This window comes from Sander vitreus, chromosome 16, assembly GCF_031162955.1.
Source record: "Sander vitreus isolate 19-12246 chromosome 16, sanVit1, whole genome shotgun sequence".
Taxonomy (NCBI): Eukaryota; Metazoa; Chordata; class Actinopteri; order Perciformes; family Percidae; genus Sander; species Sander vitreus.
In genome coordinates this window covers 14,334,582-14,361,782 of record NC_135870.1, presented here as the reverse complement: position 1 = coordinate 14,361,782, position 27,201 = coordinate 14,334,582, and the positions used below count along the sequence as shown (strand labels likewise).

The 27,201-nt window shown below is 40.8% G+C and overlaps 1 protein-coding gene across 1 annotated transcript in view; it reads right to left on the bottom strand.

The window, feature by feature from the left end:
• The window catches only part of unc5cb (unc-5 netrin receptor Cb), a 118,664-nt gene that overhangs the window by 49,605 nt on the left and 41,858 nt on the right, over positions 1-27,201 (bottom strand). The window contains exon 2 of the mRNA XM_078270736.1: positions 4,945-5,175. Coding sequence (XP_078126862.1) covers positions 4,945-5,175 — 231 coding nt within the window. The remainder of the gene's footprint in view (positions 1-4,944; positions 5,176-27,201) is intronic.

Sequence of the window (27,201 nt, the reverse complement as noted above, 5' to 3'; positions counted from 1 at the left end):
TTTAAACTTAGCTTAATCAAAAATCCTCATTGTTTTCATTAGCTGCAGCTGTGTTTTTTATGCTGATTATACAACTACGCTTCTGTAAAAATGGCCCTGTGGCAAGCAAATTAAACAATTGTTCGAGCTACATACTGTATATTTCATGTTATGTATTTCTTTTTTAACTGAGCTTACCCAAGATATGCTGTGTATTGTTGATGTGACATCATTATCATGAGCTGCCTTGAAATTGTGTCACAGATAACTCATCGTGTCCCAGTGTTCATTCAATCAGTAACATAATCTGTGCCTGAAATCTAATTCATTACATTGTGATTCACTACCTGCTGAACTAGAGATCAAATGGACCTTTCTGAGACACACTGTGAACCTTTGCCAGTAATCTAAATTGAAATTTGAAAAAAAAATCAGTGTAGTTAATATTGTGTATGCTCACTCATGCTGCAGTAGATTTATCAAGAAAATGGTAGCAAGGCAATGATCTGTTTGGAAATTCTTACCTTTTACTTTGATGTTAGGAACATATGACAATTGCTTTGTTCCTTTAATTGCCCAAACATTCCATTCAGTTTAGTTTGCATGATGAAGACATTGTGACAGGAAAGAGTCCTTATCACAAAGCATACAAATGATTATAACTGCTGTTATATTGCTACAATGGAACAGGAATCCTAATGGCTTACTTTTTTATGTATTTGACCATTACCATTATACTCTTCTTCTGGATGAGCACATTTTGTACAAAGGCTCAAGATCTGTTCGGTTCAAGTAGGTTTACGCAGTACGTGTCTGAATTTCTGGTTGAATGAAAAATGCAAAGAGACTGGATGGTTAAAAAATGAACATGCCATTTTATTTCAGGTTCAGTGCATTCACACAGCCTCATTGCTCTGGCACACACACCAAGCAGAGTGACATCCCACACACCAGCTTAGCTCTCATGTAAAATTTACACAGTGTGCCAACAAGCAGAAGAACAGCCGCGTCTTTGTGTGCACATTTGCTTCTACATTTATGTGTGTGTCCACATGCGTCAAAGGGTGTGTGTCTGTGGTTGTCTGTACTGTATGCCAATGTTTTGTGAGAAGATGTGTACTGTTAGTTTGAGAAGGTCAAGGATGGATGTGATGGATGTGAGAACATCACACACACAGTATGAGAGGGAAAATCAATAGTGGAAACAATAAGACGATATTAATTCTCAGAGTGTACAACACACGCCAGAATCTGTTAATTTCTGTCTGTGCTCCAGACCGTTTTTTTGAAGAAGGTTCAACAGTGGTGAATTATTTGTTTGATATTGTTAGAATAAGCCCTCTGCACCATAAGATAGCCTCAAGTGACGATGATGACTATAAGCTATAAGTCTACTTTAAGAGTAATTCATGACTTCATGGCTATTACTAAAGCAGGAATAAACTATTACTGACGTGTTGCACTTCAACACATCAAAAGGATCAATCTAGCAGAAGAGCAGGGCTCTGAACTGAGCCTGCTGACCTCATCCAGTGACTTCATGTGTTTGCTCAGCTAGCAGCTCTTAGTACACTGTATAGCATTACAAGGAGAACAACAAAACAGACTTCCATTCAATTTGCAATCAAGAGGGGCAAAGCAAGTGTGGCCTGTGTCAGGACCAGTGATGAGGGGCTGCTTCACACATGTCAATGTGGCCATTAGTAGTAGAAATGATTCTACAATAGGTCCCATTAATAGGCTGAAGAAGTGTACCTCATTGGAGATGATTCATTATTAATGTGGTCATTAAAGTGAGCCAGCCTAGCTCCTTAGTGTTAGCACTGGCTAACATATTGATCAGACCAGTCAGGCAGAAAAGGAGGAATTGACCATTGAAGGAGGAGGGAGGGGGGTAAGTGTTCTGATTATCTGGCCAGATGAAAAGTACTCCTGTTTGATCTTCTAACTCATATCTCAGATAGAGTGACAAGCTGTCTCCAGTGTATATTACACTAGCTGTGCCTACTTATAATTAATTTGCATTCGCTAAGATCAATGCTCCTTTTGCTCACAACGGACTTCAACCTGCCCTCAACACTGGAAGGTAAATGTTACATTGTTCAGGTGACAGCAGGGTGAGTCTCTGAAGCTAAATCATCACTGGGGAGAAGGCCATTTGTCAAAATTGCCATCACGCTTTGTTCCTTCTCACCACCTTTTTCATTGTTGCCTCCTGCTAAGTCACATTTTGTACATGTGGTCTGAATGTATGGCTTTTTATCATGTGCGTCCTCATTATTTCACGCAAAACTGGTCTCAGTTCACGTCAGAGTGGTTCTGCACTCAAGCTGAACTTTACAAAACGTTTTCATTTTTGCAGGTTTATTTGCGTGGCACTTGCACTACACATGGCCCACTGCGTGTCACATCCGTTGGATTAGAAAGCCTTTAGCCAGGAAATATACCTGCGTGAGGTCTCATGGAAAGCCGCAGTCGAGAGCTGCAGGTGAGTTATTTCACGCTGTGAAGAACATTGGGCAGGGAATCACACTATCAGTGAATCATGCCCCCTATTGCTGATTACATTGCAACTATTGATGCCCCACAAAGTGTGCCTTCAGCAGGAGGTAGTTGTTATGATGTAAATATTAAATAAATTATTCTTATTTGTGTCATACAGTGCCTATAAAAAGTATTCACCCCCCAAGTTTTCATGTTTTATTGTGGTACAACATTGAACCAAAGTAGATTCCATGTGGCTTTTCTGATCAACAAAAAAAGACCCTTTAATATCAAATTGAAAACAGATCTCTAAAAAGTGATCTAAATTAATTACAAAATTTGAAATAAAAAATACTGGTTTCACCCCTTCAAGTCAGTATTGAGTTCATGCAGTATTTAATAGATGCTTTGCACATATGGACACTGCAAGAATTGCTTGTGTTCTTTTGTCTTAATGGTGCAGGTTTTGCTGGGTTTAAAAAAAAAAAATCTACTTTGATTTAATGTTGTCAGACAATAAAACACTTTGTTCTTTGACTTCCAAAGAGGGTGAATACTTTTTATTTGCATTGTATTTCACCCTTGATGAGACAAAAGTACTGTATAAAGGCACTTATTTGGGAGATTTAAACTTCCATCGCCCAACCCTACTGTTGTCATGCCTTACAAGACCACTACTCTATTTCAAGTGCCAAACACATGCGATACACACAAACAAACAGCTCTGTTGTTCCTGTGCATGGATATGAAGTGGACAGCACCTAATTGTCATATGAACATGTCAAACATCTGGATAAAGATCGATGGAGCCTTTAGCCTAAATGAACACCACCATTTGCAGTTTTTGCCCTCACTCTCTCTCAGCCTCTTGCACTCTTTTAATCTCATTATCTCTCAGTTCATCTTATTTTCATAAGGTCATAAGTTCTCTCCAACATGAAAGTGAGACATAGAGAGAGGACTAAAGAAAAAGAGAAACACAGGGGGTGGGGAGAGAGGAGGGGAGAGATACAATTTCTTCAGGCTACACTATCAGTGGTATTGACCAGGCAGGCCAGTTTCTATCGGTGCTCCTTTTCTGTCAATCTGGGGAAATCAGAGCGCAATGGAGTGGGTTGAGAGAGACTACACACATCCACTGGGCTCTAGTGGAGTTGTGTGTGTGTTTGTGTGTGCGTGTGTGGGGCACAAGGGCATAAATGAATGAATATCTGTGCAGTAAATAGCCTGTGGATACAGCTGTGTACAGTGGGTGTGTGTGTGATGTGTGGGTTGTTTTCCATGTTGATGCTTTTAGCACAAAACCTTCTGACACAAAGGCTAAGAGCCGCTGATACCTTCACCATCTTCTTTGTCATAATCATAACCATGAAACACATCCTCAGATCTGTGTATTCTTCCTAAAGTACACTAGGTCAAAATGAAAGGATTTCAGGTTGGGATTCAGTTTCCAATACTCCTTTTATATTTGTACTGGCTGCTACACTCTTTTTGTATTGGTGTATCTGCTTTTGTATCTTGTACCTGTGCTTACAACAATGTGAAAAAGCACTTGCATGGTATTTTTCACGAACTACCTCAGATACAACATGCAACAGAACACTTGCTGATCCTTGAAGTGCATGTAAGTGTGTTCTTATGTGTCAGTGTGTTTGTGTGTGAGCATGCAGACGTGTGTGTGGCAAAACAGTGGGATGAAAAGGGTAAATGCGATGTGATTGGTACCTTTGGGAGACAGAAAGAACTAAATTTTCAATACAGCAGCTGAATGCAGCCAATCAGTGCTGGCCTGTTGTGTGTAATGGCTCTGGTGCCTTCAGGGGCTGAATCCTATTGAAAACAACCCTGCTGGAGCTTTGCTACCTCTACTTCCTCTAGATTTGTACAAACATGTACATAAACACACACTACACACCGAAAGGCACACCTATCACAAGTTGTTGTGCTAGTATGCCCCAAAAAAACGAAAGATGTCCTCATTCAGCCTTTTTCTGCAGATAAGGTGAAGCCACTCATTGATCAAATAAACTGGCCTGCAAGAGTGATTAGCAGACAAACATTGTGTGTGTTTGTGCATGTTTTGATTTACAGTACCCCACCTCCTACAAAATATGATTATTCTACTAATTTGCTTCCTGAATAATGATGTCAGGCAACATTTTTGCCAGTCCAGGAAGTGTGATCTACTAATACAGAAGTCATAGGGTGGAAGTCGGGGTGAATGTTTGGACATATAAAGCAATACACGCATCCTGTGTCCTGCTTCAAGTCACCATTTAAAAAAAAAAATGTAACCAATACAATGATCTTTCATTATTCCTTAACCGACTGCTTTGAGTTTCTAAAAACATAAGCATGAAGACATTAATTAGTGTTCAAGATTAATTTTCCCAAATTTGTTACACATAAATATAATTATTTATGAGACAGTTGATTTAGATCCACATTTGAATATGTATGCAGCTGATTCATTTTACTGACCAGAGTTCTCGTCAACCCGCTCCTCCACAGTATGCTCCTTCTGGTGAACCCACTCGCTGTTACACTTGAAGTAGATCTGGGTAGCGGGCGTGGCCTTGCAGTACAGGTTGACCGGCTTGTTCTTGACTATGTAGGCTTCCTCGGGTTCCATCAAAAACACAGGGAGTGGCTCAGGGGGGTCTGAAGGGAAGGTTTCCGGCAGATCACCGAGCCCAATGAATTCATCCTCAACTGTGAAGAGAGAGAGGGCAAGTAGACAGAGGGAGGAAGGAACAGATGAAAGGAAATATGAAGGGAGGGAGAGGTTGAAAACAGAGGCAGAAAGCCCCAGAAAGAGAGAGAAAGAATGGGTTGTGAGAGAAAGGAAAGCAGACAAGAGAGAGTGGGACAGTGTATTATAACCACAGTCTTTGCATGGGATTATCCATTCGCACAGCACACAGAGAAATCCCTATCATTTGATATTTTGGAATGTTTACACAAGTGTATTTTAGAGTGCAGGAAATTCTGGGATTCCTCTCAGGCAATAAGGCTGCATGGATTTACAGAAACGGGGCCTTTGCTTGGTCTAACCACAACCAGCTACCGCTGAGAAACGAGAGAGACAGAGCCAATAATGAGAAGCAGAGTTCAGAGGTTGACTCTGAGGAACTGAAGTTATAAGCTGATCTCTCTCCCATTTTCTCTCTTGCTCCCTCTCTTTCTCTTTGTTTTTGTCTCTCTCTCACACACACACACACACACACTACTTTACAGACACATGCATGCATGCACATACACATGCAGCAGATCTAATGACCTCAGGCTTTTGGCCCAGTTTGTGCCATTCCTCAGATACTTCTGCAGTAGACAGATATGCTTCCCTGTAATTACAACTCCCTTTCATCTCCCTGTCTTAAATAACATACACACAACTGCATGTGCACGCGCACTCGCTCACACACAAACATGAACAAATGCTCACAGTGCCACAAAACACTGCAGGCACACAAATATATGGGCATACACGCCCACGAGCGAGCACGGCTAACTTTCTAACTCTTTGAAGAGAGGAGGATGAAGCCTATTCGCCACCCCATTTGTCACCTCCAGAACTGTTCTATTCTTACCATTGAACCGGTAGACATCAATTATTCACAAGTGTGAAAGAAAGAAGGCAGAGTAATAGAGACAGAGATACAGTGGGAAACAGAAGGTGAGAGAGAGAGAGAGAGAGAGAGAGAGAGAGAGAGAGAGAGAGAGAGAGAGAGAGAGAGAGAGAGAGAGGTAGAGGGAGAACAGAGAAGACGGTGAAAGTAACTCAGACAGACAGACATAGATTGAGACATCAAAATGGAGTTGGGCAGACAGACAGAAACATAGCACAGGAGAACAGAAACAGGAAGGCAGACTGTTCGGATAACAAAAGACTTTATCAGCCCATCAGTAATTCTTCCATGTCCTTCTATCTACCCGCCTCGCTGTCCTGTGTGGACATGCTGGAGCCTTGTTGTCTGACAGAGGTTGCCTCCTGGATGCTTTGGGGGCACTAAATAATGTCTCGGCTGAGCAGATATCTCCCCACGATGTCTCTCTAATGTTATCTCTCCCTCCATACCTGCCCGAGATTGAAGTTGATTGCTCGGAAATGAAAGGGCAGGGGGAACCAATCAGAAAATGACCAAAGCCATCCTCACCACGACGAGGGAGGAGGGTTTGTCTGTGTACTGTTATGAAAGTGTTTGTGTTTCTGGGTATGATGCTAAGTTCTCTTTTAGAGTGTTTGTGAGTGTGTGATCTCAACAGAAAAAGTTCCAACTTCTCTCTGGCTCCTAATCGGCTGCTAATTAAGCAGAGGCAGTAAAACTCTAAGTGTCCTCTGACCTTAAGAGTAACCCCCTCCTTATACAGTTTGGGTGAAATGAAGATCATGATCATTAGTTGTTTTGATCAATTTTCTTTTGCTCTCTAATCAAACAAAAAACGCTGAAACATTGTCGAGCTTATCATCCTTCATGTCTTTATGAAGGTGACGACTGTTTAATGTAGGAGTCTACTTCAGCAGACCTTAGCTTAGTCTGTTCTTTTCTGCTCTATAGTCCTCAGTCCACCCACATCCGTAGCCAGGGGACCATGACCCAGAAACAGGCAAAGAGAGCCAAGGAAACTCATTAAAGATTGTGTTAGCCTTCTTTCACCCTCCATTCCCATTATCTCTCCATCTTTCTCTCCCTCCTGGCTCCTTCGCTCTGTCGAACTGTGAGGCAGAGAGATCTGAAACAGCCATGAAAGCGTCGCTCCCTTACACAGAGAGACGCGCGCTTCACATGCTCACACGCATACACTCGCGCAAGCATTAATGCGCACAGAGGCACACACAAACTCGCTCACAGATATTCAAATTCATCAACTTCCTCAGTGCGAGAAATAATAAATTCAAGTGAATGGAACTAGCCCTCCAGTGAAAAATCAGCCAAGAAATGAAAAAAGACACCACACGATAAAATGAAAGACCTTCACTCCTTCCAATCACACAAGCCTCCCCCGCCACACACACACACACACACACACACACACACACACACACACACACAAAACTGAACACCCAGCATCCCAGCACCTCCCTCCTCCATCCCTGGTGAACAGAATCCTGAGAGCAACAAGAAGCTCAAAGAGAAACATTATTTTTTTCTGGCTCCCTCCCACTGTCTCCATTCATATGCAATGAGAAGACATTTAATGATAAAATAGTTTGAAGATTTTGGCATCGCCACGTTCAATATGACGCAATCTTTGTGGAAACCTAGCTATGGTGTCTATCATCACAAACCTAATACTCAGGAACAAATTACCATACTTTGTACAAATCAAATATGCATTATGAAATAGTGTCATATTTCTTTTAATTGGAACATTAACATGGCATGCCTCCACTGTTTGATATGCAATATGGATTTTTCCAAGCATTTGTAATTCTGTGGCTTGATTTTAATCAGAAAATTTGCCTCCATATTGAGTGTTTAAAATTTAATGAAATATGTCCTCGCAGCAGTTTTATTCAAATTGTATTTTGCTCTGTAATTGGGGTGAGTTTTCCTAATTCATATTGTAAGTCTTATTAGTGAATATTTTAAGACTCAAATTGAATATTAGTTTAATTTTATATCAGTTCCACATCTTAACTACAAAAAGTTTTGAAGATAAATGAGCTGCATATTGATTGAGCTCAAAATAACGTTAATGAATAAATTAAATGTGCCTTCTTGCATTGTCAATGAATTCATCAGGTAGAGGGCAAAACAAAAAGATTTAGGATAAGAATGAATCATACAAGCTTAGCAAGAGGGAGTGAAGAGAGGTAGGAGAGGGTCTTGGCAGTCAGCCCCAATTTGGCTTGAGGCAACTCCAATAGGTGTGGGAGTGGAGCAATATTAAGGGATGATTACATTTTGGACACGAGCAAATCAAAATCAAACCTTAACATTGGCACAGCTACATATCAAAGTGCAGTCTCAGAGATAAGACAAATACCAAGCTCTGAAAGAAATGTGCACAACAAGGCATAACTTGAGCTAAAAAAAGTCTCTGTGTTACATAAATACATAAACTGTTGCAAAGAGAAGTGCACAACACCCACACCAAACACAAGCACATAGAAATTCACATCAAATGTATGAGGTTAGAGTGTGCGCTGTGTAGCACTTCTAGTCAGTATGTGGTAAACAGCTCGCCAAGACCCAAACGATCTGTCCAATTAGCCAGGTTTCCTACAGTTTGCTTCTACAAGTTTGTATTGACAGTATTTTCCTTTAAAGTTGTCTGGGTGACCATCATCTCACTGAATCTTAAACACAACAGGGGCTTAATGACTAGCTTACATCAATAGTTTACATTAGAAATGAGCACTGGCTGGCTATATAAAGAATCATCCAGCAAATGCAGTTCAAGTACACCTTAAAATGAGCTACAGCAATACTTCCTGAAGCATTATTACTCCTCACCAATCAATAATAGTAGTCACATTAATGAGGTCTATTGTGCTGAGAACAGTGAAAACTGATCACTGGACATCCACAAAACATTAGACATCGAGTCAGTGTCCAGGCTGTGATGACTTCGTCCTGGGCTTCAGCTGCTCCTCTATCGCCTTTTTCACAAAAGCACTGCAGACCATAAATGCTTTAGTAATTTTACATTTTGACATCACGTGTCAATAGGAAAGTCAATTTTCCATTAAAGATGCTCTGTAAATTTGCATTTCAAGGATTATTATGTATCGATTCACCAACAATGTGAGTTCATCTATATTGTTACACTGGACATAGCCCTCCCCATCTAAATGAAGAAGAATACACTTTATTACTTGTCACATACTTGTACAGTACAATGTAGTGAAATCCAATCTCTGCATTTAACCCATCCTAAGCATTAGGAGCAGTGGACAGCCACATACAGCGTCCGGAGAGCAACTTGGGGTTCAGTGTCTTGCTCAAGGACACTTTGTGATGTGGGGATCGAACCAAAAATCATGTGGCTTGAGGGCCGACCTGCTCTTCCTCTGAACCACAACCACCCATCAATACCCATCACCCATAAATCATTCAAATCCAAAAAAAGCAATACCAAGCAAAGAGACTAATAGAGACAGTTAGATGTGATATTGATACACATAAAAATGCATTCCCACAAATACATATATATTATACACCATGCATTCTAGTTATGCTGTATATACCATATATATAGTACTATAGTGTATATATCACTTGTTTTCCTGTACTGTACGCCTATGCTGAATATTTGCAAGATTGTATTTCTTAATATACCATATATTGTATGTGAGTGTCTGCGATAACAGCTTTTGAATGCTGGGCTCTGACACCACTGTGTAAGATAAGCTCTCTCTATTCTATCTGTACTCACATAGATTTATTGTCCCAAGGAAAACACTGTATCAGTGGGGCCAATGTTTCCCTTCAATCAGGGGAGAGTCAAGCATGACCAAGGATGAACACTGGCATAAATCTTCTCCCTCTTCATTCCTGTTTTATTCCTATTTATCCTCTTCACCCTGCTCTCTGTCCCTTTTGCCTTCTCCCTTTCACTTTTCTTTCCACTCACCCTTCTCATCATTCTCATATACATCCCCGGTCCAAGATCGGTAAGTGGCTGGCCAGATAGGTAGACAACAGGTAGTTTTACTAGCCAATGTTTTGCTATGCCACAATTGGGAAGGACAAGAGGTGGTTTACGGCTGAGTGGTCAAGCAGAATAATAAACCACTCAGCTGTCATGTCAATTGAAGCAGGATAAATAGACTGTCAATCAGATCTACCTATAAATGTGCTTTGAGCACACCTACCCATTATATTGAGTGAACATAAATCAATGGTAACGACCTCCTCTAGTCAATACTTGTTAGTATTGGACCCATACATCCCAGTGGCTTAAATCAATATGCATGGCTGTTGTTTTAAAAGCAAAATCTTTTAGAAGCTCCATGAGAAACAGGCAAAGTGAGCGGAGGCTTACTTCCACTCTAATGTCTCTTTCCAGCCAAGTGCTTTATATACACTAATGTGTCTACACACATTGTCTGCAGGGCCCCATCTAACGCTTAGCTGCAGCAGGTATTTATTGATTACTGTTAGGGGGCCAGTGACCCCTCCCCTGCCCTGTCCCATCTGAGCTTCTCTGCTGGGGCGTGCTAAGCACACTCATATTTCATCTCTGGGGAATCCTGCCATCACACAACCTAGCAGGGGAGGGGAAGTCAAGAAAAACAAGCCGACAACTCTTAAAGTTAAAAGTCAGGTGGCTCTAACATTAACCTCCCGATCAGTTCACAGCTCATAGTCATTCCATTGCAGGCAAGAATCACAACGACCTGGAGAGAGCCCTTGCACACTAAAGCCGCCAAATAAACCAAATGAATAATTCAATCAGGGCATTATAGAGCGGTCCAATTCATGGGTCTTATCTTTACCAGAGTATGTGATGTAATTGGGAAAAATGAATCAGCACAAATTGATTTAGCCCACTCTGGTAAAGTGCAAACACACAGCTGAAAAGAAAGCAGTCGTAGTACTGAGGAGTGGGCCTTGTGCAGATAAGCATTTTAAATCTATCTACTAAGAAATGGACATTCACACGATAAACAGTACCCTGTGTTTTGCTTTCCCCCATTATCCATCTCCCACAGTGACCTTTGGTTATTAAAAGGACAGAAGAAAGGAGAATATCATATAAAAAATATTGATAACATAGTAAAAGCATTAATCAATTTCAGAGCACAGTACCATTTCTCTCCTCCTGTCTCTGTGCAGCTAGTCATGGCTTTCTCATTGGGGGTGTTTACATGTTCTCTCTGGTCCTTATCCCTGACCTTCACGTGGTGCTCTCTGGCTGCACTCTGGCAGGAGGCAGCTGGTGGTTGCCAGGGTCATGCTAGGCCTTGGCCACTGTCTGTCTAGTCACATCACAGCTCCAGGAAAGGCAAGGTCAAAACATCATGATAATTAAGGCTCATCATTTTTTAAACATTTTTTAACCAATTTAAAATTTAATCTAAGTAAAGATCTACAGTATAAATGAAAAACTGATTGTGCTGGATATGACATTTTCAAAATCAGAGTTTGCATTATTGATTGTTTTTAATCCAATGTTAACTGATATTCAGAATAAACACAAACTAATTCTTTAAATTAAAGAAAATAATGAGTCCTATTCAGAGTGGGACAGAGCAGGCACCTCAGACCAAGACTAACAGAGAAGTGAGTTAGGTATGACGATATGGGTGAGGATCTTTGTAAAATGCACAAATAGCAGCGAAGTGGGATTGACATCAACACTATCTGTTCAGCTGACTGAAATGTACAAGAGCCAAACATTTACAATGTGTGAAGACCAGTGCAGGTCACATTGCTTTGATGCACAAACAAGAAATTATCACTGGCAATTACAAAGCATTTAGCTGTTTTCCGTTCCTTTAATTAAGTCTTTTATACTGCGAGTGTACACTGGTGGCTGAGAAAGAAAGTGGCTATTAATTAAAAGCCTTTTAGTGTGCAATAAAGTCAAATATTTTATCTATTCAGCTTCATTTTGGGATCTTGTTATTTTTTGCTCTTATTCACAATCTCTGTTTTCCTGCCGCTTGTCGAAATGTTTTCTGCTCACTCTCTAGCAGTTACGTTTTTCAACTGTATATTACCACCATCTCCCCTCCCCTCTCCCCTATTTGCTCCCTCCTGGATGAAAAGCCATTTTGGTGGTTGATTGGAGAATGATGCTGCTACTTAGAGAGTCACTCCATCAGCACCGAGGGAGGAGAGGAGAGCGCAAGGAGAGAGAGAAAAGCTCAGGAGGAGTAGTGGCTCCCTGGGGCGCTGTAGCTGTGATGGGTGAGCTGTCAAACGCCCCATTGTCCAAATTACCCAGCAAGCACCGTGTCACCACTCGGGACTAATTTACGGTGCAGTGCAGTGCGGTACCAACATCGCTCTCTGAGAAGAGTCAGCGGGAGAGACAAGCGATGGAAAGAGGTGTAAGGAAGGAGTGGGGGGTCCGACCTAACACCTTTCAAAGAGGCAGAAGATGGCGTCAAACACAGACAGTCCCAATTCAAACCCCAATTAACTTCATGCAGGTTTGTCTTTATGCTTCAAGGCCTTAAATGACAGGTGTCAATATGAATTTGTGTCATGCCCCTGTGCCTCCCAGCCCACCCACTGTTCGCCAAACACACACATTCACTGATGCACAAACACTTTAATACAGTTTAAAAAGCAGCCATTGCATACAAAAGCTTCTTGCTTGACTTCACTTGCATAACGACTGGTCCTTTTAGCACAAACTGGCATGCCCATTCACTTGTCACATGTCATACCCCTGGGTGCCCCAAAGCCAGACAGGACCATCACTCTACCCCATACTGACCGACGGGCTGTGGAGTGGAGTGGTTCTTGTCAGTGGAGAAGTGTCACACTCTCTGAACCCTCACTGTGCCCAATGGTTTGATGTGACGCCTTTACTTTGGCTAATTGGCCCAGAGCAGCGGGCAGCCCCGAGTGCCACCAGTGAAAGGCCAAAGGATCAGAATGAAAAACATACAAACAGATGACGATAGGAACGCAGGATCAGCTCATCAAAAACTGAGATCACACCAAGCTGCATCATGATTACACCAACAGAATAAACTCTAGAGAATAATAATAATAATAATAATAATAAATAAAAATAATAAATTGAATTTGTAGAGCGCTTTTCATGGACTCAAAGTCGCTTTAAATAAATAGTGAATGCAAAGAATGTTTCTAAACTTGACATCATACTGTAACAGAAGTCCCAAAAAAAGACAGAGGAAACTCAAAATAGTTTACCCGTGTCTAGCGTGAGAGCTGTACTGAACAAAACATTTAATATTAGAGTGTCTCACTGAAAGCAACAAAGCAATAAATTCAAAGAAACCAAGGGAAAAATCTCGCACCAGTCATTACGCTATTCACCAACACTGCAAGCACTTTTCAAAGTGGAGGCGGGCTAAATATTAAAGACAATTAATGATAACTAACTAACTAACTAACTAACTAATAGTGTCGAATTACAACCCTGAAAGGACAATCTGCTTATCAGCCTTACTTGCACAAGGCTGCAGAGGTGTATATAACAGTACAAGTGTATATTATTGATGAAATAGTATACACACTAATTCTCAAGAATTTGCAATGCTAAAATAAAATACATCTCAAAAGGTTAAAAGGACAGGTTCATATTTTTAACATCTTCATGTTTATGTGTTTATGTCACCTGTAGCCTTACTTTGGTGTATGGAAATTGGTAATTTGTTTCTGTGTTGTTTTAAGGTAGACTTGAAAAAACGTGAACCTATCCTTAAGGGAGTGATCACATCACATATACCAACCGGTTTTAAAACTCAGCTGATTTGAGTTGCAAAAAAAATCATACTGACCTAAAGTTGAGTGTTTGTTAGTGTAATTTCATGGCAATAAATATACTTTTAACCAAAAGTTTGAATGCAGGAAATTTAATAGAACCATTATTCTATTATAAAACTAATACTTAGGTAAAGGACTTTTTACTTGATACACAAAATGGTGACACCAGCAGATGCATATATATGAATAAAAATTACATATTTTCATACACCAAGGCAAGGCTAGAGAATACATGATATGACAAGATAATTGTCAGTCCAAATGACAGCAAGAAAAGGCAATTATCTAGTCAGTCCTTCATAGTGCGTTCTCAATACAAGAAAGCCATCACGCAGAGGAGTGTGTGCCACCCTCTACATATGTACACACACTTCACACATGTATATTCTGAAGCACTCAAATGTCCAACCCTCCTCATACCATACCAAAAATCCCTGGCAGCACTTTATCTGAGGGACACTACAGACTGGAAGTGTGTCAGAATGTGTGAGACACAGTCCCCAGAGCACAGTCTATTCTCCATGTCTGTCACTGAATCTGGCTGCCTGCTTAATCCCCTGAGACACAGACACATCCATATACAGCCTCCATACTCACATCAACAACCTAAATCTCATTTTCACCATTTGTCAATCAAATTGCAAGATGGAAAACCATGAAAAGGCATATACAGTGCTTTAAGAAGTTCTTATTTTTTTCTTTAAATGTTCTCTCTCTCTCCAGAACTATATCCTCTCTTGTGTCTCCAGCCCTGCTGCTGAGCTGGATACAGGAACCTGCAGCCATCTACTAAAGACCTCAGATGTAATGGGAAATGAGAAGATGAGGATTTACTCTATGCTGTAATACACCCAACATGAGTGTATGCCCTAATACAGGCTTTGATGGTGTAACTGTGGGTAAGTGTGTGTGTGTGTGTGTGTGTGTGTGAGATATGTGTTTGCGTGTGTGTACATGTGTCTGTGTGTGATGGCTGAATTAATGTGACAAGGCAGATGTAATGCAGAATCATAAATCTTAGCCCCAGGATCAGTAGAGGGAGAGCAGGAGGTGATGTATTAAAGGGGCATGCGCACACACACACACACACACCCGTTATGATGCTGATAATAAAAACAAGACCTCAGCCGCAATAGCCAGCTAATAGACATGACTCTATATCTGGCCCTAAGGGGTATGACATGCAAGCACACAGATATATACACACATGCATGTGGCAGCACAGACGTACAAATACACACAAAACACAAACTCTATCCGCTTTTCCGGTAATTTATTATGCTGCTTTGAGCCCAACAGTTCAAGTGTTAGATATGGCTGTAATGCTGTTAAAATCGTAATACTGTTACACAAGCTTGCTGTTGACCAACAAACTAATTCTTTACTTACTGTGTAGAGTGCATTGGATGGAGCTCTGACAAACATCATGACAGCATTTCTGTGGCAAAAACACAGATGAAGCTAGCCAGTGTTACTGTAAGTTAACAAGCCTCGCTGTCAAAATCACCCTGACCAGCTGATCAGTAATCAGACTGTTTCTCACCAGACTGCTCAGCAAACTGACAGCTGTCCCTATCAAAATCAGATGGTGTTTCACTGTTAATGCATTACTAATTCATTTTTATTGTACCCCCATATACTTGATTGTTGGTTCTAATCACTATGATCTATGTACATTTACCTTAATTTTCAATGGGTTTTTCGCATACACATTATAATGCCTTGATGCTGCTGGTGAGGTGGTTTAGCTGCAGACATATTTTCCCATGTATTAAAACAATAACTAATGCAACGCCTCATATCTGCACTGCTGAGAACACTTGATATTCAGCTTACATTCATGATCTTTAAAACAAATCTGATTGGGCTTGCATCCTTGCAACTGCAACATAACTGTTCTTTCACATAGGCTAGGTGCATTACAGAATATTTCCCTTGTATCAGGGTACTTTAGTCTATGGTGTATATATGCTGAGCCCACTGAAATGAGAGGGGCAGCACAGGAATCCAGCAGGAATTGTAACATGCTTGGCTGCCTCACAATAGTTTTGTGTTGTAGAACGTTCCCCTTTGTTTTTCGATACTGCATGTTTATTCAAGAGTAGCCAGGATGCTTGCTGGGCTTATGCCGAAATGAAAAGGGCTTTGTAAGCATTCAAGGTGAATTGCAACATGCTGCTTGCTGCACATACAGTAGGTACATGAACAACTGCAGTCGGGTGCTGGCTTTGTTGTTTTGTACCAAGGTTCTACCTGCTAATTCTTGTTTTATTTGGGGGACTCTCTACATGCAAAGCCCTTTTTTGTTTTATAGAATAGATACCCCTCAACAAAATTACAAGTCCTGTACCTCAAAATACTGTATCTGTGCCAGATTTGGCATATCAACATATCAGGCTTGTAATACTGGCTTCAACAGGAACAAAAAAAAGCTGTTGTCTCGGCCCATTTCACAGTTCCTTTCCCTTGTAATATTGGCTTGTAAAGGAATGTCAACATACAGTAGCTGCTATTGCACCTTGGATAGGGCATCATATTCACATTGGCTCTTATACAGTACTCTACACCATATCCAGCTTGGATCACCAATTGCATCCTTGCTTAGCCAAATAGCCGCTTCTTTCTGATATCATTGCCCTCCCCGCCTTTTGGCTCCCATGCATTATTGTTTGGATGAGACGGGGCTTCCGGCAAAGAGCTGTACTGACAAATGTACAGTAATGGGCTGCTTCTTTGTGGTATAATAAACACTGATCTGACATATGAGGGCATGCCTACACACATAAACACAGATTGTCACTGTGACCCTGTTCAGACACGGTATCAGAGCATCAGATATATCCAGACTGTTTCTATATCTGGCTAAGAGAGATGGCAGATCACACCTTGAGTCAGTGCAGCTCAAGTGGAGTGCATCTCAAATATATCTTGAATGACCACTTATGATCATATTCTGCTGCCTTGCTCACATGTAATTATTTTCTCTGGGTAGACAATTTGTATAAACTACCTCCAAAAAAAGCACTCAAAAACCCCCAAAAAGTTGAAAACTAAAGTATGCTGTTACATATCAGAGAGACAGGGAGAGGGAGAAATAAGATGGAAACTTGCCTCCGGTAAAAACTTTTGTTTTTGTGTTGAGATTTGTCTTGCAGTGGAAATTAGTGCAAATATGAGGCCGTTCTACATTTGTGGTCCTATGCATCCCCAACCATGTCAGAATGAGGCCCGAGTGATCAGATCCTGACATTGTTCTCATCGTTCATTTTCGTATTTAACAAACAACATTCACACATCCAGACAAGTGTCAAAGGAAAAACCTGAATAGATGAGTCGAAACACACAACAAATGGAAATACTTTAATACAGGGCACAAGAGCTCAGACATTACAACCCAGTCTCACAGCAGTTCATGAAATGGTCACGTTATTTAATCTATTGATTCATGTACATGGGTACGTTTTTTTTCGTGGTGGCCAGCACGAAAATTTAAACTAATGTATTTCAATGGGAAGCATATTTCGTGATCACAGCATGACTACGGTAGCGAGTAGTATGAAATGCCAAAAATCCGCGTAAGGAGGTTGGTTGGGGTGGTGGATGGGTCAAACAACACAGGACTTTTAACCCGGAGACCGGGGAACGTCGCCCGCGTGTGGCGTTTAGTGTCCCCGTTTTTGTTTTCCTAAACACAACCGTCCCTTTATTGTCGCGCTACCCCCAGAGACCGCGGCTGTCTCCCGGCATGTGACGTGTCCTTTCCCCGTTCTTCTTTTCCTAAACACAACCTCTGCCGTCCCATTGTTGTTGTCGCGTGTCCCCCAGAGACCGTGGATCGTGTCCTGGGGTGTGACGTTTGCTTTCCCCGTTCTTCTTTTCCTAAACCCAACCTCCGTATAGATGCTTCCCATTTCGTGCTGGCCACCACGAAGAAAGATGAGATAAACGTGTTCTTGTACACAAATCAATAGATTAAAAATTACGTGACCATTTCACGAACTGCCGTGAGACCGTGTTGGATATTAGTGCCAACATATCCCAAGGAACCTATTACAATATATACAGTATATACACAATGTTTCCATATTAATTCAATGTCCAACACCTAATAGGCACAGAGAAGCACTCCCTTACATTTATTTCACATGCACGCACAAACACAAAAAAGACACACACTAGCACGCACGGACCTCACACCTGGTTATAGATGTTGTTAAGAGGCAAAAACACTTGGTGGGATGGAGGGCAGTGTGTGTTTGTTTTGTGTGAGTGTGGGGGGGGGGGGGGGGGTGACTGCATTAGGGAATCACACACCCAGCTCCGCTCACCAGGGGACTTCTGTCAGCCTGTGATTTTGCCATGTACCCCTCCCAGCTCTCTCCCCTCCTCTGCTGCTCAATGCTGAAATAGGTCAACCACATATAATGGAGGGGCAATGAGGAGCAAGTATGTGCTCCACCCCACAGCACTCCCCCACCCGTTACCTCTACCATCCAGCACCAGAAAGCAAGCTACAGTATGGCCCCCCGTGGACACACAGAGGAGAGACAGGCACAGCCAGCCACAACATGCCAACCTCCCAGCCACAACAGCCATTTACACAGCCACGCTTGAACAGAGCGCATTCCAGTTTCTTGTATGGAAGACAAATTTGCAGCTTAAAATGCTCATCGCTGCAAAATTAAATGAGAATGGGAAAATTGGAAAAATGTAATAATGGATATTGTGTGTATTGTGTGAAACTGTTTGCCATCACGAAATGGTTCATCACTGTCACTCTACTAGGGAGTATGAGATGGAGGAGGAGAGAGACGGGGGCTTGCTAAGAAGCATGTTTACCGGGACTGCAATGTTCTAACATTAAAAGGGACACTCCACCAATTGTGCATGTCATATTTTATAGTCACAGGGAGTACTATACAGCCTATGAAAACATTGTTGAGTCTGAGAAAATTACCCTTTATACTTGTAGACTATAGTCCAAATTCATAGGCTGGGAGGGTCTAACAAAACACACTATTGAATTGCCTAATGGGAAGTGTAGGTTCCAGTGTTTTGGGGTTCAAGTCAAACATCTTGGCCCCTGCTCCATTCATTTTGAACCTTCATTTTTTAATCTGTCTCTTGCAAGTCCCCAACTTTTTGAAAGTGCAATACTGAGCTAAATCACTGGAGTGCTTTTTTTAACCTAAGCATTGTAAACACTTATACACCTTTACCAAACCACAAATCTTGTGGTATTCTGGCTTGACAACACATGCCAAAGAATCTCTCTGGGGGAGACATGCAACTCTGTGTTTCTTCCATTGTTTTTGTCATTTACGAGCACTCTCAAGGACAAACTTCCTGTGTGTTCGTGGTTGTTTTTCCCAGGAGGATCGCCTTTGTGATGCTTCATCATCAATATATACTCTCATGTATTCCCTTAAAAAGAATTGCTCAAAGCATTGTGTTTTTGCAAAATTTGCATGAAGATACCTACAAGGATAAACCGAAGCCACAACACAACAGAAACACTGTAGTGGAGGGACCATCTGCTGTCACTGAGTTGGCTCTGTTCCATAGCATGTAAATGGGAATGGAGTGGTTCTATTAACATTCAATGTAAACAGCGTTATTAGAAAAACTGTCTTGTCAACATGTTGGTTCCTATAGTCTATGTAAATGTATTCATTGATTAAAAGGGTAAATCAGATATACTGTAATGCCATCTCCTTAAGTCAAATACTAAAACATGCATGCACAAGTATGCATCCATACACATTCATGTGCAAAGTACCATCAACACAAAATTCTTCTTCATAGTCCAGTTTTCTATCCTCCCTCTCTTCTACTTATCTTACTTCTATCCCTTGCATCCTCCTGCCCTCTCAACTCCTGTTGTCTTTCCTTTGCAGTCTCCACTGGCTGTGACCTTTTCTCCAATGGAATAGGATACTGCCCATCTCCATCTTCCTCATGCATTAATGATCTGTGGTAAGCTGAGGGCATCTGTCTGACTCCCAGCCTGTCCGCTGCTCACCCACTTCCAAGGACGAAGCTCAACCAGAGCCGAGCTCAGCCACATTCCCTGTCACCCACAGGGAAATGCAGATAAATAGCCATAGATAGCGATAGCTCCACAGTCTAAAAAAGTGGATGATGCCCCTTCTCATCTCCACTGCATACATTTCTTTGACACTCCCCAGTGGCAGATATCTAAAATACTGGAGCAGAGAGACGACAGCAGGCTACAGACATAAAGAAACTCAGCCAATTATCCTGGTTTCATACTGAACCTCGCTGCAGATACAAGCAGCTGAAATGAGGTGCGTCAATGGGGTAGCAATGCAGATTATTCTCTTTCATACCTTCTGTTTGTCAGCATTTAACATATACTATGATAATGAGAGCTAAAATGTATCCATCCCCAATTTGTCAAGCTGCCCTGATGTCCTTTTCCCAGCATATCTACGCAGCTCTTGCTGAAAGATCCCCAAAGTGCTCTTTTGGCAAAAGTTCAGTCTTGTCAAGACTGTCTTGTCTTGTTAAGTTCAGGAAGGTCTAAAAAAAAAAACTAAGATATAGAGTAAGCTTGTAAATCCTGATGCAGCCCATTAAATTGGCTGTCCATTTGGAAATGGTACATGTGATTAGTTCTCACGTTCTTACTAATTTCTAATTTCTAACTTTTTATTGGTTACAAAAGCCCTCCATGTTTCCACCCTTTTTTTTAAGCCAAATCTGTTCTCAAGAACTCAGCGAGCCTGACAAGACAGAGATTGTATGCAACATCTTGGCTTCTTGTGTCTGTGGTGACTTAAGTTGATGACCATTTTGTGAAGTTTAGTTTGTACCGTTGTCTCATTGTTCAAGATTCCTGAACTCCTCTATTTCAGGCACCAGCACTTAAAGTGCAGTTCAAAATGCTGCCTTAAAATAAAGATATTCATGTTATTCCTTCATGGTGTGACATTCAGTTCTCAGTTATCGTACCCTCCACCTGTGCTGCTTTTAAATTGTCTGCATTATTGGCAATTGCACTGCAGTATCATGATGACAATTGGAGAGCTTCTACTCTCCCAAAAACATATTTACCAGGCCCTCGAGCAGAAATTTTTAAACTCTCTTCTTCACTTCCCTGTTTTAATTGTACTTGTATTGTTGTCATTAATGTAAATTTGATGACAACATAAAAATGTAAGTATTGTAAAAATACAGACAAAGCTAACGCCCTTGGTGTCCTCCTAACAAAAACTTCTTACAATTTTTTGTCTATCAAATGAGGTTTTTCAACCAATTTGTTTTCAACTATACTGTACAGTAGATTATCTCTCTTCTCTTTGGCACTAACAGAAAGGAGAGAGATGTTTACTGATACAAACTAAACATTCCTCACAGTAGGATGTACAAAAGGAATATGAAAGCTGAAGCTTTAATTTTAGTCATATTTTCCTTTAAGACAACAATGGCGAGCAGCTTGGCCAAACAGAGGGATATTGTAATCAGCCTCTTTGGTGTATGTATCTCACCCTGTCACCTGTCGGGACTCAATACCCAAAACCCTAAGATGCATTCTGACAGCTGCAGAAATCCTCATCTGGGGAGGAGGGATAAAAAGATTTCTTCTGTGCACCTCCCCGCTGCTCCATACCCAAATATTTGACTTTGCCTATGATCCGCAGCCCTTGAAGGCTTCTGTTGGGCTTTTCCACATGACTGATCTCTGTTCTCAAAGCAGGTGTTTAAAACACAACTGACAAGCCTCACTAGCAAACCAGAGCGAGAGGATTAAATGAATAGAGAAAAAGATTATTTTTTTTAATAATTGTAATTTTCTTTAATGCAATTATGACTACCACATTATATTTGGGGCATTTTACATATGTGATTCTATAAATAAGGCTATAGGCTCAAAGGTTAAATTAGACATGACAACCACATCAGATAGGAGCATGTCTGGCTGCTATGCTGATGCAACTCCCTGAGGTTCCTGTCTATGGCAAGCCCTTGATGTCACTGTTACACACTCCTACACACATGGCCTTCAGTCATGAACTAATACACGCATAAACACACATGCATACTGCACATGTATGCCCATCGAGGAGCATGCATTCAATGGCTCACACTAATGCAGACACACAATATTCACTGAGAAACTTCACAGGGAAATCAAGCTGACAGATCAAAGAGTACACACACAGGGATGAACCTTTCAGAATGTTTGAAAATCTACCAAAGGATGTTTTCCTAAAAACCAATTATCCCTGCGGTTGTGTTAAGGAATGACCACTGCTGTTTCCAGCTCATATCAGGATTCTACAGATCATCAGGAGGTATTTCTTCCCCCGGCTCATGTGAGCTAAAAGCGGTGCACTTAACATTCAAAGCAGCTTTACCAATGAAAGAAATAATTTCAAAAATACATTTTTCATTGTTTTCATCTGTCAGAAGGTGTTACATTACATGACAACTTGTCACGTAAGGCGTGAGTTTACAGTATTGTTTTTATTCATTTTTAGTTTAATGACCATGTGTTTTTTGAATGTATCTAATCGGTTTTGAAATGGTTTCATGAATCAAGGGTGTGTACGTTTTGCTCATCACATTAAAGAGCTTGTAATCCTTGAACTGAATTTAAAACATAAAAGGCTTTCAGTTGACAGCTACGTTGAAGAGCTGCTATAGTGACATTTACTGTCAGATCATATTAGTCAGTAATCACAAAGTGAAGTCTGAATACACAGTGAACTTACTGTGATTAAGTTACAAGTGATGCCTGTACAGCATTCTCACATACACACAAAGATAGACATACATGTACAAGTAGATAAACAAACATACAGTATAATTCTGGATGATATGACCTAAAATCAGTAACAAGATTACATTTACCTCAAAAACCAACAATTATTATTTTTAGTCACTCTAGCGGTTTGCCTCTATAGGATGGCAATGTTGGTCGGCCAGCCATCTACCACATTCGTCCTGCTATGCCACGGAATGGATTTCCATCTAATGTGTACAGACATTCATGGTCCCTGGAGGATGAATTCTTGAGACTTAGGGAGTTGACTAAATAAGCTGACATATCTTATCTAGCATTATCAGCAGGTCGAAATTTTACTTTGTCCAATTCTTTGGTTTATGACCAAATACTTGCAAAACTAATGACAGTATCAGCGTCAGCTGTGCATTGTGTTAATAGCAAAATTAGCAAAGGTAAAAAAATAAAAAAAAGACCTTACAGTGCCACATGGCTGCAGATTCTGAGTCTTGTTTTATACTTATTTTATTACAGCATGGCATTTCAAAGTCACTGGACTGTTGGCTGAAAGGTTGTATTGTCAGTTTATTAAAATTGCCTATGGGTAAATTTTGGTCAGGAAGAGATTTATAATGCCAGTAAACATCATAAATATGACACGATAAATTTGGATTACAGTAATATCCTTGCCACATTATATATATATATATATATATATATATATATATATATATACACACTAAATATACTGTGTGTGCATACTGTACCTACCTAAATGTTACACACACTATCTGAAAAATTCAATATATATTATCCTATCTCCACATGACATGTGCGTTCTAACACTGAGTAGTGTGAGTGACAGTCAGGCCCAGGAGATACACACCAGGGGGTAAACATGGTGCCTTAATAGAGGGGATGAAAACATGGCTGTTAAAAGAGAAGAAGGTGACAGAGAGACAGACAGTGGTAGCTATATACAGAGGGAGACGTGGCGTGATTTGGGGTTGAGATGGGGGGGCGGGGGGGGACTTCTCCACAGGCTAGTAGTTCAGCTCACATCACCTTGCCAAACTGTCACTGCCCCCTACACCTACCCCCCTCCAAACCACCCCCCCTCTCCAGCCTTGCCTCCCTCCGTTCCCGACAGAATGATTAATGTTGTATCTGGTCATGCGTGCACCACTGTCCCTGAATACACTAAACATTATCATGACTTTTGTTGTTGTTGCTATAATCACTGAGACTATGAAGAGCCCAGTGTCCTCCATGAAACACAGAAAAAAAAAATACCAGAGGCATCTATTTGACTGTCATTGTGTTAATAACAGAAGTAATAAAGAATGTGCACTCAGATTAATGACACAGTTCTGGAGGGAAGACTGATGCAATCAGCATCATATCACATCCTATCTCCTACACCCTGGAATAATCTAAAACTATTAAAATCCAAAAATGATCTTCCATGTACTGACAAGGGGACTGCTGCTCAGCACTGAGCATCTCCCAGCGCCTGGGTCATATTTGCCTAATGTCTTTTTAATACAGTCATGTCATATTCCTGCTGTTCTTCTAAACATCCTTGCCTATCATGTGCTTTGCAGTGTGTCAACAGCACCATATTAAAGGCAATATAGCATGAGAGTGGCCTACAAGTTTCATATCAGTTCTGTATCCCCACAGGATCTATTACTGTTTATAGGACTGTACATTAGCCTGTCTGCTGCCATTATCTTCTATACCAGGGGCTGGGGACAGACTCAGCATATTGTGCAGAGCTTTTCATATTGTGCGGACATGCAAACAAAAGCATGCATGCAATAATGTACACACGAGAGGGGTATGAATACATACATATATGCATACACAAACAGAAGAACGCATCACACACACACTTCAACATCTCCAACAGGATCCTTTCCGCATTCAGAACACAAAAGTAGTGTAAAGTGTGTTGAGCTTCAATGTGTTGGGCAGTAAAATGTGCAATTTAAATATGTGGCCTTTCCAGACAGCCCACAGAGATTTGTGTTTCATTGGAGGAATCTGGACTTGGTCTCTGCTGAGGTTAAGTTTGGGTTTTCCATTACTCTAATCAGGGAAGGGAGGGGAAGAACATGCACTTTTTCCTTACATATGGAAAGCCTAATTTTAAGCCTGAATTGTACCTCTGTATTGGTATAGCAATGTATGTGCCAAGAGAGTAGCAAGTAATGTATAGTTCTTGGTAGCCTTCAGCCTTTTATTGTCACAATTCCAACTTAAAAACTGAACTGAAGTGTTATGCATTCCTTAAGTGAGAAAAGCCCAAAGTACAGTAATTTCATATTCAGTTTGTGATACAGAGTGGCAACAATAACAGAAAAGAGGTGGTTTGCACTGACTTTTCTAGATGAGCAAAAAAAAGTTTGGCTAGAAACCCTAAAAAAGAAAAATAATGACCTCTACCATTTTGTGATGAAATATAATGAAGACCGGGCAGACCAATTAAACGTTCTTGTAGTGTCTTATTTAATGGGAGCAGACATTGCAGAAACCTATGGTGAACATGCGCATCAACATAAGTGTAAATCACCCTTTATAAGCAATAAAGACTCTCTCCTCAGAGGTTGATAGGAGATAAGGAAGTAAGAATGGAGGGGGACAAAACATACAGTAAGCTAAAAAGAGGGAAGGTGGAGGTGGAGGAAATAGTAAAAACACACTGTAGCAAACAAATCCACATGAATCCTGTTCATGTTTTTTTCTTTGAATATTACAAGGAGAGGGATTTAACAAAGTGAGTTAACACAAGTATTATACATTCAGTGGGGAATGAGCTCTGCAAAGAACATGCACCTCATATTATGTTATTAATGCGACTCCACCCAAATTCCATAGTGCAATAATGCTTCTGGGGAGATGTAGTTGACAAATACTTTTGATTGTGTAAATCTGGATGACATAAATAAGAAGAATTATGTTTTCTATTTGTTCAGTTCAGTTCAGTTTACTTTATTATCCCAAATGGGAAACTTGATATGCAGTCAGGAGTGAAAGATAAAAAGAAACACATTCAAGCAACATACAGATAGAGGCAACAATCCAAGGCATGAGTACAACAAAGGTTTCCTGTATATAATACACACAACACAAGTTATCACTGTTATTTGAGACCCCGCTGTTTAATGTGTTTCTATGCTGCTGCAGTGACAGAGGAGTCTGTGTCCTCTACTGCCAAGCTGTGTGGCACTCTAACATTACCTCAAGACCCCGTGCATTTCGGTTACCATCCAGGACCTAATGCCAGATCGCAGTGTGCCAAAGGCCAAAATAAATCTGTGTGATCTGCTGGACAGGAATCTGAACTCACACACTACTGTATTTCCCCCAGAGAAAGATCACATCTGTAACCTGCTGTGGACATGAAAAACATATTTTTCAGGAAGACTACATTTATTTGTAACACATTGATAACAAAATAATTAGCTAAAGGGCAAATGTGGGGTCGCCCAGGGAAAGAAATGAAAGTCTTGCTGTGAATTTAAGGAGTTATGGTATGATAACCATGTCTAATTACTTAGTCAGCAACGAAGTCTACACTACCTAATTTAACATGTCCTTCAGACAACTGAAAATTTAAAATTTAAATCTGGGGCTCCATATTTGATTATGTATGTAGTACAGTATATTTATTATTGATCTCTGAATAAAAGAACTAAGCCCCATGATTAGAACATCTCCTACACGACATAGACCCAGTAGATGTTGACAGACCATCCTGGTTAAGCCCGAGGCATCTATCACACTGATTTCTGAGGTCGTGGCTTTAATAGAAGTCCTCAGGCATCACCACATAGGGTCAGGTAAGAGGCCAGGGAGTATGCCACCTCCTTTCATCCCTCAACAACAGATCCATCCTCATTTCAACCCCATATCACTACACACCTCTCCTACTTCCTCTACTGTCAGTTTTTACAGGCTGGTCAGGCTATAGGCCAGATGTTGGTTAACACACCCACATTTGTTATTCTTAATATTTCCTCTGCTGAGCCGGACACATAGACCTCTAGCTGTGCAAAAGGCATGCTCAAGATGCAGGATGTACAGCAAATCGACAACAACAACTTTATTTCCCTCCTCAGCTCATGCAGATGATGTACTCCCCAATTTATAATTGCACTACTGATTAGGCTCGTCCCACTGCATATCTCCTCCACTTCACAAAGCTCATCACGCACATCTGTTCCCAACAGCATCGAACAAGAGGCACATTAACAAACAAACAGATAACAATTAGTCACGTTTGAAGTCCTTTGTTTCATTAGAGAGAAAGCAGGGACTCTGTTGGCTCTAAGGAAGCACAAAGGCTCTGTTACAGTAGGGGGGCTTCCTGGAAGTAAACTTTCAGCATTTTGCATCATGGTGACAATGCATTTAGATCATAAGATTGTGGGAAAAGGCACAAAGTACAAAGGTACGAGTAAAATTAGAATGCTGATGTCTTATAGAGCGATTCTAGTTCCAGTTTTAATCTGGAGTTTAAACTGCTTTGAATCTGAGTTTCTCTTCTGCCTGCTAGAGACACAGACG